Source organism: Carassius auratus, chromosome 13 (assembly GCF_003368295.1).
Source record: "Carassius auratus strain Wakin chromosome 13, ASM336829v1, whole genome shotgun sequence".
NCBI lineage: Eukaryota > Metazoa > Chordata > Actinopteri > Cypriniformes > Cyprinidae > Carassius > Carassius auratus.
Genome location: NC_039255.1, coordinates 1,948,885 through 1,968,085, shown reverse-complemented (window position 1 = coordinate 1,968,085; position 19,201 = coordinate 1,948,885). Strand labels below are relative to the sequence as shown.

Below are 19,201 nucleotides of genomic sequence, written 5' to 3'. Positions count from 1 at the left end.
GTGTGTGTGTACGTGTGTCAGTCTGTGTGTGTGTGTGTCTGTGTGTGTGTGTGTGTATGTATGTGTGTGTGTGTGTGTTTGTCTGTGTGTGTGTACGTGTGTGTCAGTCTGTGTGTGTGTGTACGTGTGTGTCAGTCTGTGTGTGTGTGTGTGCGTGTCAGTCTGTGTGTATGTGTGTGTGTGAGTGTGTGTGTGTGTGTGTGTGTGTGTGTGTGTGTGCGCGTGTCAGTCTGTGTGTATGTGTGTCAGTCTGTGTGTGTGTGTGCATGTGTCAGTCTGTGTGTGTGTGTGTGTGTGTGTGTGTGTGTGTTTGTGTTTGTGTGTGTGTATATGCTTGTGCGTGTGTGTGTCTGTGTATGTGTGTGTGTGTGTGTGTGTGTGAGTGCGTGCGTGTGTGTGTGTGTGTGAGTGAGTGAGTGAGTGTGTGTGGCCGGCTGTGTTCGGTCTTTACTGTGGTGCTGGAGGGTTCAGAGAGACTCTTCCTGATCCAGTGACAGACTCCAGCTGTGTGTGGGAAAGCAGCACGGAGCGAACACTCATGATACACCAGAGAAAACACACACCATCAACCCACAGAGCTACAAAACATATCTGTACAGTTTGCAATGATAAAACAATCCAGTGAGAAAAAGATGAAAATTATTAGTGTGTATTTACATGCAAAAGCACAAGACAACAGTTCATGTTTTTGTTCCTATTTAGCTGTTTGTCTCAGTTTTGAATGATCAAAAAAATAGATCCAGTGGTGAAAATAAAATAAATTATTAGCGTGTTTTATTAGTGGAATATACACTCTCAGTAAAAGTGATTTTGATTTGACATACAATTTTGATTTTAGAAATACTGAAATATTATTTAGTAAAACATACTCCAATTATCTTAATTTTATATTGTTTAGAATTAATGTGATGAACTGCTTAAAGTGTTAAGTTAAAAAGCAACATTTATTGACACAAATTTAATTTAATAAATATTTTATTTGTTTGCCCACGAGTCAATTTAACTAACTTCAGCTAACATATTTATATATATATATATAAATGTGAACATAAAATAAAACACTAATAAATTATAAAAAAATATGTTCTGTTAATATGTTATTTGTTTACCTAAAAGTCATGTGACTATAATTTTTTATTAGAGAACTATCAACATGCAAATTAGTTATTATTAAATTATTGAAATAGTAACATAATATCTAAGGCCGGAGACTTAAAGAAATTTGAGCTCAGATGAGTTCGGCTGACAAATACGTTTGGGAACTTGTATTTTAACTAATCGCGATGTGGCAGTTTTGTGCAAATGAGATTGGAGTTCATAATAATAATTTGGTTGAATAACTGAAATCTGGTTCTTTTCCTAAGAAAATCTATCACTGATATAATATGTGTCCCTTGAGCACAAAATCAGTCATAAAACTCTAATAGCCAAAAATCATTAGGATATTAAGTGAAGATCATGTTCCATGAAGATATTTTGTAAATCTCCTGCCGTAAATATATCAAAACGTAATTTTTGATTAGTCATATGCATTTCTAAGAACCTCATTTGAACAACTTTAAAGATGATTTCCTCAATATTTAGATTTTTTTGTTCCCTCAGATTCCAGATTTTCACAATTTTCCAGATTCCAGATTTTTTACGAGAGACATATGTGTTTTGGTATATAAAGTATGTATGTGTGTTTTATTAATATAATAATAATGTAGTTTCTAATACACATTCATATATATTTAATTATTTAATATACAGTTTATTAAATAGATCATTATGCATTGTTGAAAAATGTATTATTTTATTTAGATATATTTGTATATTATCTCTCTCATGCACACACATACACGTTTATATATATTTAATTACTTATTTAATATACTGTATTATGTATTTAAAACCTCAATAGCTGTTATTTAATAATATATTTTATTCTTTTAACATAATTTTTGTGTGTTTAGAGGTCAACCACTGCCGATATCCGATAACCGAGTCAAATAATAGTTTTTAAAACTGATAATGAAAAAAAACTAAAATAGCGCTGGAAATAAATAAAAAATAAATAAATCTGACTCATGAAAGTTAATCACACTTTTTGAATGGAGTAAAAATATAAACAATATTATTAACAATGTTTGACGATGGTCCTCATTACCACAGTTATATGTTTTTTTTTGTTGTTGTTTTTTTTTTTAAATAAATAGTAAGTAATAATAAATTATGGTATTTGTAATGAAAAAAAAAAACTTGTAGAAACTATAAAAATTTGCCAAAACACCATAGGCTATTTGTACAGTGTTAATAACTAAAATATCGGTGCCGATTAATCGGCTTGATCGATCAATCAATCAACCTCTATGATAATATGTATGTATTATGATTTAATAGAATGTTTTATTATTTTAATACGTAATATATGTATCATGTAAAGGAATAATGTGTGTGTATATATATATATATATATTAATCCATATGTGCATATATATACAGTGCACATATCATTGTACAAATTAGTAAATGTACTGTTTGACTTGTTACAGGTCGAGTTGAACATAAACCGATTTTTAGTCAAATTTTCTTCTTGAGGAGTGTTAAATTTGACCCTGGATGCAGGTAAGAGTTCATGATCTTGTTGAATTGTTTTCATGAGTTCACAGTTTCTGCTTCAGCTTCTCAGATCTGAGACACCGACTCTCCATCCGTTTATTTATCGCTCTGGTGATTAGGGAGGCTTGAACGCTCTTTCTTTACCACTGAGAAAATATTTACCCAGTATCAAGAGACTGCTGAGGTTTTCTGCTTCTCATTACAGAAGAGACGGACTGCATCTGCGTGCCTGCTATTTATTTCTCCATTTAGAGATTCATCATTTCAGATGATGATGTCAGACGGCTCGGTCTCACGAGGGAAGATTCTCCCGGCTCACGTTCCAGCGCCGAGGTGAAGCTACATCTGTCTAAACAACATCTCCAGACAGCAACGTGAAAGGAACGCAAAACCCAACCGTGTTTTTTATTTCTCGCCTTTCCCCAGAGATCCAGAAGAAGAAAAAGGGAGAGATAATGAGAAATTGTCAGTGGTTGAGGGGAAAAGAGCCGCCTCATGTTTGGCTGTCGTGAAGTGAATTATGGGAAACACTGGGGGCTGGTCAGCCGGTCAGGAACCGGCCGCTCGCTCTCTCTGTCTCCTTCAGTGTAAATAATGAGAGCCGACTCTATAAGAGCAGAAGCATCATGCTTCATGTATATATATACACATTCAACACCCTTAAACACTCAGGTCATCCAAGATTAAGATGAGTTTGTTTCTTCATCAGATTTGGAGAAATGAGCATCAGTGTCTCATCAATGTATGCTCTGCAGTGAATGGGTGCCGTCAGAATGAGAGTCTGATAAAAACATCCCAATCATCCACAGCACTCCAGTCCATCAGTGAACATCTGGAGAAGACAAAACCTGAAACACATCCAGCATTAAGATGATTTTAACTCAAACACATAGAGTCTATAATCCAGAATAACACTTCCTCCAGTGAAAAAGTGTTCTGGTCTGAATCAGGAGAGAAATCTGCACAGATCAAGCAGCGTTTAAACAGATCTAAACAAACATGTGTCTGGATTTTGATGTGAGAGACAACATCAGATGCACTTTTTCACTGGAGGAAGTGTTAAAAATAACTTTATAATACAGTGTGGAGCTCCACATGGCCACGCCTCTTTAGGATAAATAATCATATAAAGTGGAATTCTGAACCAATGAAAAGTTTATTCGCAGGGAAGAAGAGTTTTAAATCCTACTATGGCGAAGGAATGGCTTATGAATATTAATAACGGCGTGCTGACGTTGCTTAGAAATTTATTTATTTTTTTTGACCGTCCTTCCTATTAATTATTCATGATTCAGCCATTCACCAGAGAGTGCTCAGTATTGGCCAGCCGACTAGCGTCCTATGGTGCGTCATTAATATTCATAAGACATGCCTTCAGCGTAGTAGAGGAGGGGAGCGCGTGTGACAGGATCAATAGAAGTTACTTCATCCAGCAACAGCAACCTGTTGAAGCAGTGCGCACTTCAGAACTCACGCGAACTTCTGTTTTCAGGCTCAAGTGCGCGCCGGAACGCGGAGACGCGCACCGAGGCAGAAGTTTTCTTCACTTTCTGGATAGTAAGGGTAAAGAGGAGCGCTTGCAGTGAGGATGTAAACCGGCGTATAATGCGGAACAGGCTTTGAATCGCTTTTGTTTTTACGCACGACGCATGGAGATCTTCCAGGTGCTTCACTGATCATTAGCGAGCGCCAGTCGTCTGTGTTCGATCTACCCTGAGATGATCGATCATTTGATCCCAGACTGGCTGGAAGTGACCTGACAGTATACACAGATCGCGATGAAAGTGCTGCTCGTGCTGTGCGCGGCGCTCGCGTGCGCGTGGAGCGGCAGAGACTGTCCCGAGCTGATGATTGACAGCTGTCGCTGCGCCTCGGAGAGATCAAAGGAGTTTAATAGGCGCAGCGTGCGCGTGAAGGTTGTGTGTGATGATGCGGACCTGACGGAAACCATGCCGCCCGGCTCTGTACCCAACACGACGGTGTCACTGTGAGTAACTCATGTTACTGTGTTCATGTGTATTGTTAACATTTTAAGGCACAGAAATGATTCACATTGTTAAAATCATTCAAATCTTACTAGAATAAGTAATTGAAATCATTAAACTCATTAAAAGTTAATTTTAGTATACTATCTTGTTGTGACTTATTATTATGGAAAATAGTTTTTATTATTTTATTATCATTTCTCATTTTCTTTATCATTTTTATTTTTATTTTTTAGAAGTATACACTATATGTCTTTATGTAACACATAAAATAAAGTGTGAGCACTGTCCTCTATTGCTGTCAGCAAGATCTGGTTGAAGATATTTTATTGTCAGAAGCAATTTGTATTGTGCAATCATGCATTGATGCTTTGTTTTTTGCACTGTCATGTTATTTTAATTATCAATAATAAATATGTCTCAGAGCACAAATCAGAGATGATTCACATTTATACATTTACATTTATTCATTAAGCAAAAGCTTTTAACCGTACTGAAGTGATTCATTCCAAAGAATAAGTCATGCAAGAAACTACATTACTGGAATAGAGCAGTCTTGGTAAATAAGATCATAAATTAGGTCAGATGTTAGAAAAACACTTATATCAGCTTGTTTCCACTGAAGGATAAATATAATACTGTGCAATGGTTTGGAAACAGTAACATTGTAACGTTTTTGGTAAAGTCTCTTCTGCTCATCAAGGCTGCATTTATTTGAACAAAAATACAGTAAAAATTGTGAAATATTATTCTAATGTAAATCATCTGTTTTCTGTGTGAATCTGTGTTAAAGTGTAATTTATTTCTGTGATGCTCCGCTGTATTTTCAGCATCATTCCTCCAGTCTTCAGTGTCACATGATCTTCAGAAATCAGAATAATATGATGATTATATATATATATATATATATATATATATATATATATATATATATATATATATATATATATATAAAATATAATATTATTATTATTATTATTTTTATTTTTTATTTTTTTTTTACTTATTTTTTTGCATTTCTGGATTTTTGACAAGAAAATGACAAAAAACTAAAAACTAAAGCATGACAAAAAAACAAAAACTAAAGCATGTCCATGGATGTTAAAAGTTCTTCATGAAGCCATCGATGGCAATAAAGTACTTTTATTGACGTGATCTTGATAAGAAGAAGTTTCTTGGCAGAACCAATGCAGGATCTGTTTCTGAGCTCATCATGAGAACGAGGAGAGGGATTATGATTTATGGGGAATCTAGTTCTCCGTCTGTAATAACTCCTAATGCATTTTTAATTGTGCAAACTGTTTTCCTCTGGTGTACCTGTGTTTGCAGCATTACTTTAACACATGTGAGTCTTGTTTTAATGAACTCTAATGGTTTTACTGATTGGGAAGCTGCGTGCTGTAATAAGGAATGAAGTGTGTCTGTAAATAATGAAACATGTTGCTGGAGGGAAGTTTTCTGTGCTCTTGGAGAGTTTCTTCAGAAGCTTGCAGCTTTGTTCTCAAATGCACTTTACTGTGAGTTTTGTGGCAGACCTGGATGAGTTGTGAAAGACTAATGAAGGTGTGCTTTCTTCTGTTCAGTTTTGATCACTGCATTATTCCCAGACCTTCATTATTGTTAATTCAGAGTTTCATCATTGTCTTTAATTCTACGCAGAATAGAGTGTAGCAGGGATGATGCATTTTTTTGTAGGAGTTGTATTTTAACATTTCTGATGGTATTGTCCTAAAGTCAATGGCTGTTGTTGTCTTTTGTTCTTCCTTTTTTTTTTTTTAACTGGGCCCTATTAATTTTTTTTTTTTTTTACCTCAAATTCCAATTATTATTATTTTTTTTACAATTCTTTCCATTTTAATATTTGTACTCTTTTTTTTTTTAATTGTTAAATTACATTTTAGCAACCAAAAAGCATGTCTAATTAATTTAAAACAGCAAACTTTTTATGAAAATTTATGAAAAATTTTCTAATATTATATCAATTTTTTATTAAAAGTAAAAAAAAAAAAAAAAAAGATTAGGGCCCTATGAAACGCTTTTTTTTTTTTTTTTACCAAATTCTGTGTTTTCTGTTTCAATTTATGCATTCCATTTGAATGGTTTGATAAAAATGTAATAATCAAAAAGCATGTCTAATTAATTGTATTAAATATATATATAATTTTTTTTCTGTGTTGTGTATTTGAATATTTCTGGTAATCAATGCATAAAACATTAATTTAATTTATCCTTTAATTAAAAAAAATCCCTTTCTTTTATTTGGCGAACAAAGTGCTGCACAATAGAGGTTTACAGTTTAAAAATGGAAGAACAAACATGTGATTAGTCCTTAAAAGTTTTTCTAATGTATTAACAGTAGTACATTAAGACTTACATTCTGCTCTAATAGTAATATGTTTCTATCGGGTGCTGAGAAGACCTTTAAGTTTCTGTGTGTAGATATGTGTTCAGTGTCATAAAATACATCAGCAATATATATATTTTTAAGCTTGTACTTGTCTTGAAAAAGGCAAACACGATAAACTCATCTACTGATTACTCGGATCCGTGGCTTGTTTTATTTCTGGTTTGTCGGGAAGTCTTTTTCCTGCTCTGGGAAGCGTGACATTCGTTATTCAGCGCTGACTTCCCTCGCCTGACTTTTGTTTTTCTGAGTTGAGGATAAATAAATGTCCAGGAGCGCTCGCGAACGCCTTCACTTATTTGTTCATAAATTAATTTAGTTCATTCGAATAATTAAACCTTTTATATGAATCGATTTGGAATGTTTACCAGGGAACGTCTCTTTTATTTCGTCTTTAGGGTTGTAGGTTTTTCTATATTTCTAAATTGATTTCAAATGTATACATCTTTATAGGGTCGTTCATGCAAAAAAAATTGTAACTATATTAGCGTCCACACTAATGCACAGTTCAGTCTGCATCAAACCCGGAAAAGGAATGTTTTCATTGAAAAAATTAATAAATAAAAAGTAGAATCCTTTCATAAAAAAATAAAAATAAAAAATACAAATTTACTCTGCATGCATTTTTGTGAACATTAAAAACATTAATTTACTTTACTGCAGTTTCCAATAAAATATCTACTATTCCAGTAACAACACTATTACATTTGAAATATCCAACAAAAATTAGATTTATTTTCCAAATAATGTTTTATTCACTTATTACTTGATTTTTTTTTGTAAGGCAAATCTCAAACCCTAATTTTAACTACAATTATATTACCAGTCAAAAATTAAACATTTTTTTTTAAGCTTTTACTATTTTAATCTTTTTTTTTTTTTTGTACAAAAGTTTTTTATGATTCAGAAACAGTTTGTATGATTCAGTGATTTATAATCAGTTCCTATGATTCAATGATTCCAAATTAGTTTGTATGATTCAGTGATTCAGAGTCAGTTCATATGATTCAGTGATTCATTTACTTTACATTTAAATGCATTTATCAGACACTTTTATTCAAAGCCATGTACAGTACATTTTTTTTTACCAGTATGTGTGTTTCCTGGGAATTGAACCCATGACCTCTTGCGCTGCTAACGTAACGCTCTACCACTGAGCCACAGGAGTCAGTGATTCAGAGTCAGTTCGTATGATTCAGTGATTCAGAGTCAGTTCGTATGATTCAGTGATTTAGAGTCAGATCGTATGATTCAGTGATTCAGAGTCAGTTTGTATGATTCAGTGATTCAGAGTCAGTTCGTATGATTCAGTGATTCAGAGTCAGTTCGTATGATTCAGTGATTCAGAGTCAGTTCGTATGATTCAGTGATTCAGAGTCAGTTCGTATGATTCAGTGATTCAGAGTCAGGAGTCTCTGAGACAGAATGCCATGTAGTTTTCTATGTCTATATGTATAAAAATGTAATATTTTTGATTATTATTATAAACATTGAATACAGTTGTCCTGTCTTGTATTTTTGTGGAAACTGTGATACATTACCAAATAATAATTAAGCATCAAATCATCATATTTTCATGATTTCTGAAGATCATGTGACACTGAAGACTGGAGGAATGATGCTGAAAATACAGCGGAGCATCACAGAAATACATTACACTTTAACACAGATTCACACAGAAAACAGCTGGTTGAAATTAGAATAATATTTCACAATTTTTACTGTATTTTTGATCAAATAAATGCAGCCCTGGTGAGAAGACACTTCTCTCAGAAATATATAAAAAAAGTAATTTATGAATATTTTAGTGCTTTTGACAGTGATCTTTTGGAGCTTAACAGCATCTGGATCTGCTCTTCTGCTTAATCTGCATTTATATGATTAAAAATACAGTAAAAATTGTGGAATATTATTATGATTTAAAACAGATGTTTCCTGTGTGAATCTGTGTTAAAGTGTAATTTATTTCTGTGATGCTCCGCTGTATTTTCAGCATCATTCCTCCAGTCTTCAGTGTCACATGATCTTCAGAAATCAGAATAATGTGAAACATTTCTGATTATTATCAGTGTTGAACACAGTTGTTCTGCACAATATTTTTGTGGAAACTGTGATGCATTTTATTTTTCAGGATTCACGGAAAATAATTTATTTAAAATAAATCTTATGTAATGTTATACATTGAATAAAATGTTCTTATTTAATATTTTTGTGTTGTTTTTCATAACATAGCTGTAAAGATTGTAAAATCAAGATACATTTACGGGAATGACATAAGATATTAAGTCTTGTTTTTAGTCAAAGAAATGCATTTAAATTAAGAACGAAAATAATAAATATATAAAAAAAGAAGAAAACAATGTGTAATGTGTTACATTATAAATGCATGTTAAATTAAGAATTTTTAAATGTTTGTACTGGAAAACAAGACAAAAATTCTTAAAAATCAGTTTTGTAAATTGTTATAAATGTCTTTACTGTCACTTTTGATCAGTTAAATGAATCTCTGTGGAATAAACATATGTATTTCTTAAAAAACAAAAACAAAACTTAATTTAAATAAATTAAAAATATATATCTTAATGACCCCATTTTAACCAGCAGCAGTTTCCTGCAGTCATTAAAAAAATAATAATAATAAGTAAAATTAATTCAGATTTCAAGAACTTTGAACATTACATTTCTAGTTAAAAATGAATCTTTGTAATGAAATGAGTATGGATTGGAATGACATGAGTGAGCTGCTCCGGTCAGATTGCATCAGGTTGTTCTTTTATGATCTTGAAGAGGCTGTTGTTGATGGTTTATCGCTGTGTTTGTGCTCCGTCTGGTAGAAGTTTAGCTGGTCATGCCTCAGATGGATCGTCCTCTGATTCTCGAATGAATCCGTCTGTGCTCTGCAGAAGAATGTGTCTGAGCGCGTTTGGAGAATCGACTGCTTAAAAAAGTGCAGAAAGGAAAACAGTGAGTCTGCCAAGAAAACATGAGCGGTGCGTCGTCTCTGCCTCCCCTCACCGGCCGCTAAACGCTGGGTTATTTAAAGTGTCCCTCAGCTCCCCAAAACATCATAAAACAGCTTCTGTCTGCGCGTCTGAACCTGTGTTAACTCCACATGACCTGTGTGAAGCCCCTGAAGTGCCCTGGAGCTGAGAGCGTGTTGAGAGGGTTAACTGTGGATGAGTCTGTAGCAGCGAGCCGCTTCATCCGTCAAATAAACACATTACTGCATCAGTGTTGTTTTAGCACCCCATTCACTAATAGAATTATGCATTTAAATTTTAAAGCGAGCGACACAATTGAATTGACAGAATGAGCGGTTTAATAAACGGAAATAGATGAGGATTTCAAAGCATATAATGCATTCTGGGAAATGAAATAAGTTAGACAAATGTTTTTAAATATTGCGTGTGGTTGTAACTTATGAAGCTGTTTGAAATAATCGTTCTGTGTGTGTGTGTGTGTGTGTGTGTGTGTTTAGAGAAAAAAGTTTAGAGTCAGTAATTTTTTTTGGATTATTAAAAATATGTAATAATACTTTTATTAAGCAAGGATGTGTAAAATTGATAAAAAGTGTAAAAAAAAAAAAAAAAAAAAAAAAAATATATATATATATATATATATATATATATATATATATATAATATAATATGATATATATATAGCAGCAGAATCAGTTTCCAGCACTAATAATAAATCAGAGTATTAGAGTGATTTCTGAAGATCATGTGACACTGAAGACTGGAGTGATGATGCTGAAAATACAGTTTTGATCACAGAAATATATTACAGTTTAACAGATACACACATAGAAATCAGTTATTTATATTGCAATAATATTTCAACATTTTTACTGTATTTTTGATCAAATAAATGCAGCCTTGTTGAGCAGAAGAGACTGATCGGAAACTTTGTATTTTTTATACATTTAGTAAATGTGGTAAACATACATTTAATTAAAAATACTGTTTAAATAAACTGTTTTTATGTATAAAAAAAATATAATAATAATTCAATGTACCATTCTGATTCCTTACATTAACATGAACTGCAACTCAATTCAACTCAATTCAAATTGAGGAATTGCATTCAATGTCTTTTAATTTAAAGAACATTCAATTCTCAATGACGCACACAAAACGATCTGTAATGAGCTCCATTTGTGTAGAAATACTGACTGAATCTGTGTGGAGCCACACTTAACCTGCTTTAGCTGGACTGTGGGTGCTTGGTTGTTTCTGTGCTGAAATACACTGGTATTTTGGTATGTACCGTAGTACCACTGTGCTGGGATGTTTATAAAGAGAAAGTCCTGGTCCTGCTGTAGTCTGGATCTGAGATGTCTTTGCATTCATGCTGCTGCTGATTTCAGACTGGTTTTATTTGGTGTAATTGTGGCGTGTAGCCGCCCGTCTTCAGACACACACTTGTGCTCCAGAGCTAAATCTGTGTCATGTCCAGGGTCACTGGTAGTTGATATGAAATATGTTATTATGGTAAGCTGTAGCTAGTAACCTGATATTATAGAAAAACACTGGGGCTGCAGCGTTTGGGCCGTGGAGGTTAGAAATCACTGCGTCGTCCGCTCGGGATGTTTGTAATACTTGAGATTGTGATCTGTGATTGGTGACTGTGGACCGCCGTATTTCAGCATATTTTTATTCTGTCGCTCTTGTAATAATAGTTTGGTTGACTGAATACTGTGTGTGTGAATGATGTAAAAAAATACTCTCTGCCTTCACAGTGAAAGACTAGTTCATTGCTACTTACATTTTAAACAGAATTTACCGCTTATAGATTCTTTAGAAACTGTCAAATCAAATTACGATTATTTGTGAAGAGCTTTTCACGATATGCATCGTTTCAGAAAAGCTTTACAGAAAGTCACACTGTTATTTATGGAAGCTTGTTTCTGACACGGTATAAAACATTAAAAAGGTATTTGCTAATTTTATCTCACAATTCAGACTTTAAGAGTTAAATATTGTTATTCTAAGTTAATAACAATTCTAAATGTTTATATTTCAATTATGTTTATATCTTAAAATTCTAAGTTTATAACTTGCAGTTCTGAATTTATATCTCACAATTCTACATTTTTATATTAAATTCTAAGTTTATAACTCGCAATTCGGAATTTCTCACAATTCAGAATTTTTATTTTTCAATTCTAAGTTTATATCTCACAATTTTATAATTTTTATTTTTCAATTCTAAGTTTATACAGTAACTCAATTCTAATTTTATAACTCGCAATTCTGAATTTATACCTCACAATTCTACTTTTTTATTTTTCAATTCTAAGTTTATACAGTAACTCAAAATTCACATTTTATAACTCGCAATTCTGAATTTATTTCACAATTCTACATTTTTATTTTATTTATTATATATTTATTTACATTTATAACTTGCAGTTCTGAATTTATTTCTCACAATTCTACATTTTTATTTTTAAATTCTAAGTTTATATCTCACAATTCTATTTTTTTCAATTGTAAGTTTATACAGTAACTCGCAATTCTAATTTTATAACTTGCAGTTCTGAATTTATATCTCACAATTCTATTTTTATTTTACTTATATATATATATTTACGTTTATAACTTGCAGTTCTGAATTTATATCTCACAATTCTAAACAAATTCAATTCTAAGTTTATACCTCACAATTCTACATTTTTATTTTCAATTCTATGTTTATTTCTCACAATTCTATTTTTTTTTTTAAGTTTAAGTTTATACAGTAACTCACAATTTTAATTTTATAACTCGCAATTCTGAATTTATACCTCACAATTCTACTTTTTTATTTTATTTATTATATATTTATTTACGTTTATAACTTGCAGTTCTGAATTTATATCTCACAATTCTACATTTTTATTTTTCAATTCTGAGTTTATAACTCACAATACTGATTTTGTCCCCTAAGAATTATATATAAAAAAAAAAAAACAGAGTAGTAAGAAAAAAAGCCCAAATTGTGAGATAAAGAAGTTGCAGTTACCTTTATTTATTTATTTAATAATTTATTTTGGAAACAAGCTTCCACAGTTACAGTATTAGTCAGTAATATCAGCATGTAAAACAGCATGCATTATAACAAATGTTATTAATACATGAATTACTAGAATACAATCAGTTATTTTTGCATTTCAAAATATTTGAATACAGCAAATTCCTGTTTAATTGTAAATTTCTTTCATCATGCATGAAATGTAAGGTCTAGTAAAATGCATCACATCATAACTTATAATGCATGTTTTGGCAAATATGTGTGTGTGTGTGTGTGTGCGTGTGTGTGTGTGTGTGTGGACTCTAACCTTTAGCTGCTGGATTAAATCATTCTCAATGACACAGACCATTTGCTCCAGCGGTCCGAGAAAGACAATATTTTACATGTCCCTCTTTCTCTCTCTCTGCTTATCCTTGGAGAACATAATTGATATTGTAAATAGAAAGTTGGAAGGACGCTGGAGTTTCGGCATGCACTGTTTACATAATGTACAATTATGTTTTGCCTGCCGTTTCCTGGATGTTAGTCAGAGGCCTGAAACAGGGGTGTGGGAAGCAACACACCACACACCACACACACACAACACACTGAACACACACAAACACTGAGCTGAGCAATAATGCACTCGAAACTCAAGCAGATGGAGAGTCAAAACACTTTATTAATGGTTTCCTGAAAAATATTACATTTCAGATGTGTCATTGTGACAGCTTTCACACACATATAAAAATGATACTTTAATAAGTCATCTTCTAAAAATGATCAGAGCAAGTCATGACATTGTTCTCACATGACCTCATTTTTCTGGACTAATTTCAGGGCTAAAGTGTTTTAATTAGTAATATGCAAATTCATTGATTGACCAATAGTTCAGTATACATGCATGCTTTTCTGAAGCTTATTAAAATAGCAGAAAATGAAATATTAAAAAAGATTATATAACATTAATAAAATGAATTTTTATAATTGTAATAGTTAATGCAATATGCTACCAGTGATTTAACAATGTAAGGCAATTAAAATAGTGCTAAAAAGATAAAAATAAAATAAAAAAGATACATACATAAATATTATATAGCATTATTTTTTATTTTACTTTCTATTTTTTATTATATATTACTCACTAAGAAATATATTTTCTTATTTCAAACATAAATTAGTAAGGGTTTATGCTTTTGTTGTTGTTACTAGAAAAACAAAACAAATTGTTTTAGTTTTTTTTGGCAATCCTCTTTCTCACTCGTCAGCCAATCAGATGTCAGCAAACACAAAAGTGTCCTCAGAATCTAGAGTCTAGTTGTTTTCACTTTAAGTTTTAGTTGTTTTAAGTGTAGTTTTGAAATTCTAGTCATTTTAAAGTGTGTTTTTGTCATTTTTATTAGTTTTTAAAATAGTTTTTACATAAAACTTTGAGCTTCCAGGTTGACCATATTTATGTGCTCTTATGTGCTGAGATTCTATTAAATTTTTATTCATATTTTTATATAGATAAAATTTTTTATTATCTGATTTCATATTAATTTTACTTAGTTTTGTACTTAATATATCTGTACATTCATTTTTGATTGAACTTGATTCGCAAAACATATTTTCGTTACCCATGAATCATATTGTATCACTTTTATATTGTGGCAAAATGCATTGTTGGACCCCTAATAATCTTAAATAAAAATAAAAAAATAAAAAAAAACGAATTATATTATTTTATATATTATTTTATATTTTTTCCCCTCTTTTATAATGTTTATTCAAATTGTTATGGCCAATAATATTCCGAATTAATTTTAATTTCCAAATCATTTTCCACTTTTTCTAAGACATTACGTTTAAACGTTTATAAACCATCTAACTAAATGTAATTTCTCATAGTGTTTCTGAAACAATAGCAGAGCATGCCTCAGGCAACAGGGAGGTCATAGGTCATATTTCGGCGATCCATGAACTAATTAAATGTCAACGTTCAATACAGTGCAAGTTGCTTTGAATAAAAGTGTCTGCCAATGCGTAAATGTAAATATAACCTGTATGAACCTACAAGGAGTTAATTTCCAGAGACAGTGTCGCTGGAGAGGTTTAGTTTTCTCCATTCTGACCACAAACATGCGTCGATATGAAGCAGACGGGAGATGTACACTCCTCTAAATCTGCTGCTGGCTGTAAAGATGACGGTTCGTGTGTAAATCCTCTGATTCATGGCTTGTGTTTTTGTGTCTCCTCAGGATCCTGAGCAACAATAAGATCTCGGCGCTGAAGAATAACTCTTTCCTCGGCCTGCGAGCTCTGGAGAGACTGTGAGAGCAATCACCGTTTCCATCGGATTATAGTCTAGAGATGATATAACCGTATTATCATGTAGAAACATACATGTATCTTTTGGGATCAGAATGATTATATGATTAAAAACTGTTGCCAACATTGATTGATTGATAGAAGGATTTCTCACACTGAAGGCTGGAGTAATGATGATGGAAATACAGCTTTGCATCGCAGAAATAAATTATATTTTAAAGGATATTAATATAGAAACCATTGTTTTATATTATAATAACATTTTGCAAGATTATAATTTTTTTCTGTATTTTTGAGCCAATAAATGCAGCCTTGATGAGCAGAAGAGACTTTACAAGTCTTCCGGATCCCAAACTGTATATTAAAGCAATATGAATATATTAATATTAATCATATATAGCAGCAACAGTTATCTGGTGAAATGGCTGTATTTGATTATATTATATTGATATATTGCAATTTATTTGATGATGCGATCAGAAGTGGTTATAGTTAAATAAATGGAGAGACGCGTCATCACTGCAGCAAATAAAGACTTTTTTAGTTAGATATGTATTTGCATTATTTTTTAAAACGGATGCATACAGAACGTGACCGCCCTTCAATTTTTATGCATGCATTTATGAAAAATAGCATGCAAACTCTTTTCCTTTAAGTTCTGGAAACAAGTGGGATGAACGGAAGAGTGTAATGGCGCTGAACAGAAGTGTTTCTGGAGTCACACACCATTAGAGCCGGACAGAAGCCATTTATCAGCAGTAATGACCGTCACACTTGAGCCTTAAATATTTCACATTGACCACATTCAGTCAGTCTAGAAACCCTGAGAACTGTGATTTATAATCGGATGAGTGATGTGTAATACAGGTTAAAGGCATTTGTGCTGCTCGTGGCTGTACAAACGGTTAAACAGGAGAGCAAGAAGCATCCGATCTTCTAAGCAGGATGGATTCTGAAAGGTCAGAAGTCTGTCTCGTGACATTTTTCCTGCTGATTCTGAAGGTCTGCAGATGTCTTGTGTTTGACTCCGTCCTCCTTCAGATTCCTGTCGCTCCCTTCGTACACGGGAAACACAGAGACACAATTTCAGGAAGTTTGTTTTGGCCTCAGAGGAAAGCCATATTATGGTTCTGCGTCATGTAATTTTAGAGCACTTGGTCTGAGACGCTCGGTCCGAGCTGAACGCATGAGGTTTGTGTGAAAGGCTGGCCCTGCCACAGAAAAAAAAAAGTAATTGTGACTTTTTCGGACTTATTTGGAGGGAAAAGTCCAAATTGAGAGAAAAGCAATAGCTAATTTTTTTTTTCCTCCACTACAAAGTTGAAATTGTGAGATATAAATTCAAAAGTGCAAGAAATAAAAAATCTCAATTAGCCTTTTTTTTTCTGTGGCAGATGCTAAAAAGAAAAAATAAATAAAGATATATAACTAATTAATTCATTAAAATTAAGGTTAATTCATACAAAATAAAGGTTTGAGTTGGAAATATTTTTTTTTTATTTTTTTATTTAAAGTTTTTGAAAAATTTTTTTTAATAAAAATAGTGAAATATTATTACAATTTTAAATAAGTGTTTCCTACATTAATACATTGTAAACTGTAATTTATTTCTGTGATGATCCGCTGTATTTTCAGCATCATTCCTCCAGTCTTCAGTGTCACATGATCTCCAGAAATCAGAATAATATGATGATTTACTGCTCAAGAAACATTTCTGATTATGATCAATGTTGAAAACATGAATATTTTTGTGGAAACTGTGATGCATTTTATTTTTCAGGATTCTCAGATGAACAGAAAGTTCAGAAGAACAGCATTTATTTGAAATAGAAAGTCACTTTTGATCAATTTAATGCAAATTTGTCCAATAAAAGCATTAATTTCTTTGCAAATAAATAAATCAAATCCTACTGGCCGAGATGTTTATTCGCTGATCTGCGTGTAACATGTTGAATGCTCACAGATGGATGTTTTTCATCTCTCTCTCATATCTCTTGTGTCTTCAGGGATCTCAGCAGTAATCTCATTAGCAGAATCAGCCCTGGTGCCTTTCACGGCCTGACGGCTCTGAGGAGACTGTACGTATGATTAGACCTGATAAAGACCTAACAGCATGTTTTCTAGGTGCTACAATGCCTCTAGAAATGTTTCTACAACTAGAATCTCTTAAAACATGACAACATTCCCTAAACACTGGAGTTGCTGGAAGGCGATTGGTCACAGCCTTAGCTTTTATTTATAAAGCAGATAGTTCTGCTCCTTGATTCTGATTGGCCGAGCCGTGTTCAAGGCTGTTGTAAATTCCGCTACAAAGTAACACTCACCTTTGTTTACTTCTGTGTGTTGCTCGGCAACCACTTTGTTGCAACCACAACTGATTGTGAGCAGCTACATTGTTTGCTGGAAGAATACTGTTTTAATTAATACCATTACACTAATAGCTGTTTTATTTTGTGAAACCTAACTACGTATGTGGAATAAGTGTTTTATAAAAGAGTCTAACAACGCCTCTTAGCTGTTATAAATTCACTGTAACTATTGGGGCTTTTTGCTTTAGTAAATAGAAACCCAAAATAGACATTTTGACAGCTTTTTATGTTTTGTGGATGTAACGGCAGGACCAGAAAAAAGTTTTTAAACTTCTACACTGGAGCTCACATCTTTATGCAGCGCTCTTGAATCTGAAGGTTCGGTTTGCAGTGAAGAGGCTTTATCTTCTCCACATGCAGACGCTGCAGAGGTTTAATGTGACACTGATTGCTGGATTTGAGCGGCTGATTGTGGATGTGCGTGTGCCAGGCTCCTGGATGCGTGTATAATTTAAGCGGCAGGTCTCAGAGCTAATTTAAGAGCTCACAACCCATGATTACAGCTCTGAACCGAACCGAACCGCTCCCACTGCACCGCAGCAGCACATGTTTCTCATTACAGCGCTCACACACACACACCTGTGTGTCCAAACACACACGCAGACGGGACATTACCCTTCTCGCCGGGCTCTTGAATGCATGGTTTGGTCAGCGGTCAGCAAACGGCCGTTTATACGCTGGTTGCGGGTTCAGAGTCTGAATGAATGAAGAGTAATTGGAGAGTCACTAAAATTACAGTCCAGCTCCTAAAGCGCTTCACTCATATTTTCCTCGAAAAAAGATGAAATGCAGCTGATAAAAGTAACCGATTCAGTTGTGTCTGAATCCAGAAACCGGGTTGATTTCTCACTGCCAGAGTGATTTAATGGGGACTTGTGTAAAAAAAAGTGAAATAGAAACTCTAGAATATGGCGCAAACCTGCGATAATTAAATAAGTGAAATAACACAAGTGTTTCTAATCAAATTTTTTTTTTTACCAGTGTCTTTGCTACTGACATTTGATGATCCAGTTCAACCGCATATAAGCAAAAGCTAACAATTAACTAACATTTGTGCTTCATTGTTTAGTTTTTTTTTTTTTTTTTGCAGAAAAATGTATTAACCTTCTTCTCCGATGTTCTAGATGTGAATTTACTTTTCCTTCAGCCTGAGGTTTATTCATTACACTTTTTGGTGTGAAAGGGCTTTTTCATTTGCTACACATAGAACTTTTTATATTAAAAACAAACAATCAAGCCCTGCTCATATTTAAAAAAAGTCATGCGAAAGTAACGCAAAAGAAATGTAACACGTTACTTTCCATAAAAAGTAACTAAGTGCCATTATTAGTTACGTTTTTAGGGAACAACACACTTTTAAAAGTAACTTTCCCCGACATTGGTTATGGTTAATAACTAAAACACTTTGAACAAATTTATTTTGTTAATTCAAATAAATTCAAATAAATTTAAGTATTAGATAAAAACATACAATTTTGTAAATGCTGTACATGCTGCTTTAGCAAAAAAAAGTTAACTTCCTGGAATAATTTTAAGCA

The 19,201-nt window shown here is 32.9% G+C and overlaps 1 protein-coding gene across 1 annotated transcript in view; it reads left to right on the top strand.

Moving 5' to 3' along the window:
• Nucleotides 1–3,746: 3,746 nt before the first annotated feature.
• Nucleotides 3,747–19,201, top strand: part of LOC113112313 (adhesion G protein-coupled receptor A3-like) — a 78,952-nt gene continuing 63,497 nt past the window's right edge. Inside the window, exons 1-3 of the mRNA XM_026277760.1 lie at nt 3,747–4,588; nt 15,225–15,296; nt 17,301–17,372. Of these exons, the coding sequence (XP_026133545.1) occupies nt 4,380–4,588; nt 15,225–15,296; nt 17,301–17,372 (353 nt within the window). The 5' untranslated portion in view covers nt 3,747–4,379. The remainder of the gene's footprint in view (nt 4,589–15,224; nt 15,297–17,300; nt 17,373–19,201) is intronic.